Below are 1,632 nucleotides of genomic sequence, written 5' to 3' on the forward strand. Positions count from 1 at the left end.
CGCCCCCGCCCGCGGCTCCACCGGGCCCCGCGCCGCCGCCCGCGCTGCGCCGGCTGCTACGCCGCTTTCGTCCCCCGCGCTTGCCGCTCGGCGGCTGCTGCCGGTCTGGCTCTTCTTCGCTGTTGCTCAGGCTGTCGTCGGCCGGCGAGACTGGCGAGCTGGACACGTCCTGCATCATCTCTCGAGCGGCGACGCGTGGCCTCGCGGGTCCGGGGCAGAGGGGCAGCCCGGGGAAAAGGAGGAGAGCGGGGCGCCTCAGCCCGCCAGCTTCCCCAGCGCGCGGCGCCGGCCCGGGCGGTGCGGCCCGCGGAGGAGGGAACAGGAGGACGGACGGGAGGGACCTCCGCGGGGAGGGCGCGCGGGGGAGGCGGGGAGGGAGGCGGGAGGGGGAGGGGACGGTGTGGATGGCCCCGAGGTCCAAAAAGAAAGCGCCCAACGGCTGCACGCACACCCCGCCTGGCCTCCTGGAAACGGTGCCGGTGCTGCAGAGCCCGCGAGGTGTCTGGGAGTTGGGCGAGAGCTGCAGACTTGGAGACTCTTATACCTCCGTGCAGGCGGAAAGTTTGGGGGCAGCAGTGTCATTGGCCTGACGTGGGGAGGAGGGACTTTTCGAAGTTTTATAGGAAAGTTTCCGCTTTCCAGTCCCCCTCCCCCGTCCCACCTCCCTTTCTCGGGGTCTAACAATTCGTCCTCCCAGACCATTCAAAAACGACCTGGCCCGGTCGGCCAGCCCCTCCACCCGCCTCCTTGCCGTCCTCCCCCTTCCCTCCCCGTCGCCTTCCTCTGGCGGGCGCGGGGCGATTTCCTTACCCGCCGGAGCGTGAGGGCAGCGCCCCCGAACCCTAGCGCAGCCCAGGAAGCGGCCGGAGGAGACTGTCCTGGCCGCGGTGGTAGCCGCATCCGGAGTGGCTGTGACAGCAGAAGTGGCAACAGCTTTCTACACAGTGGGTGATGTCTCATCTCGCCCAAGAGCCCTCTAGGTCCGTGGGGCCGATTTGGGATTGCTGGGGCTGGGGTTGGGGGTGGTGTGGGGTGGGGGGGCATGCGAAGAAAACTGTCAACCGCGGAGCCCACTCAATGGTCAGGTAGACGAACCCCTTGGAGTTCCAAGGGCCAAACCGCCGTGGCCCAGCCCCGAGGTCCTGGGCGTTTCTGAAGACGTGGCCGCGCGGCGGGGGCTGAGGATTTGCGTCCTGGCCTGCTCTCTCACCCTTCTGGGCCCTCCTTTCCCCTCTACAACGACCCAGTCTAACACTCCCCAACATCCAAAGGACTACGCCTCGGAAGGTGCTCGAAAGAGGCAGAAGTTCACTCTCCGGTACAAGGAAACACAGTCCATGGGAAAGGCAGCAGAGCCAGAGGGGGGCAGCGCAGCGCCTTTGCTGCGGCCCTGACAGCTGGCAATGCCAACCCAAGGGAGAGACCCTGTGGCCATTTGATCCCCACCCCCAAATTAGGCCCCGCATTGTGACCCTGAAAGGCCAGCTTGTAAGAGTGAAGTGGGAATTTGATAGCGCCTGGACATAAGGGGCCGCCCGCTCTGAGACCCCCCTCTCCCAGCCCCCACTATCTAGGGGATCCAGTGAACAATTAGGTTTCGTGAGCCCCAAACGCATGCCAATTACTTAGATA

The 1,632-nt window shown here is 66.0% G+C and overlaps 1 protein-coding gene across 1 annotated transcript in view; it reads right to left on the reverse strand.

Moving 5' to 3' along the window:
• TWIST1 (twist family bHLH transcription factor 1) overlaps positions 1–1,015 on the reverse strand; it is a 3,358-nt gene extending 2,343 nt beyond the window's left edge. Inside the window, exon 1 of the mRNA XM_017890087.1 lies at positions 3–1,015. Within this exon, the coding sequence (XP_017745576.1) occupies positions 3–178 (176 nt within the window). The 5' untranslated portion in view covers positions 179–1,015. The remainder of the gene's footprint in view (positions 1–2) is intronic.
• Between the last annotated feature and the right edge of the window lie 617 nt (positions 1,016–1,632).

The sequence above is a fragment of the Rhinopithecus bieti genome, unplaced genomic scaffold (genome assembly GCF_001698545.2).
Source record: "Rhinopithecus bieti isolate Rb0 unplaced genomic scaffold, ASM169854v2 scaffold_19861, whole genome shotgun sequence".
Lineage (NCBI taxonomy): Eukaryota > Metazoa > Chordata > Mammalia > Primates > Cercopithecidae > Rhinopithecus > Rhinopithecus bieti.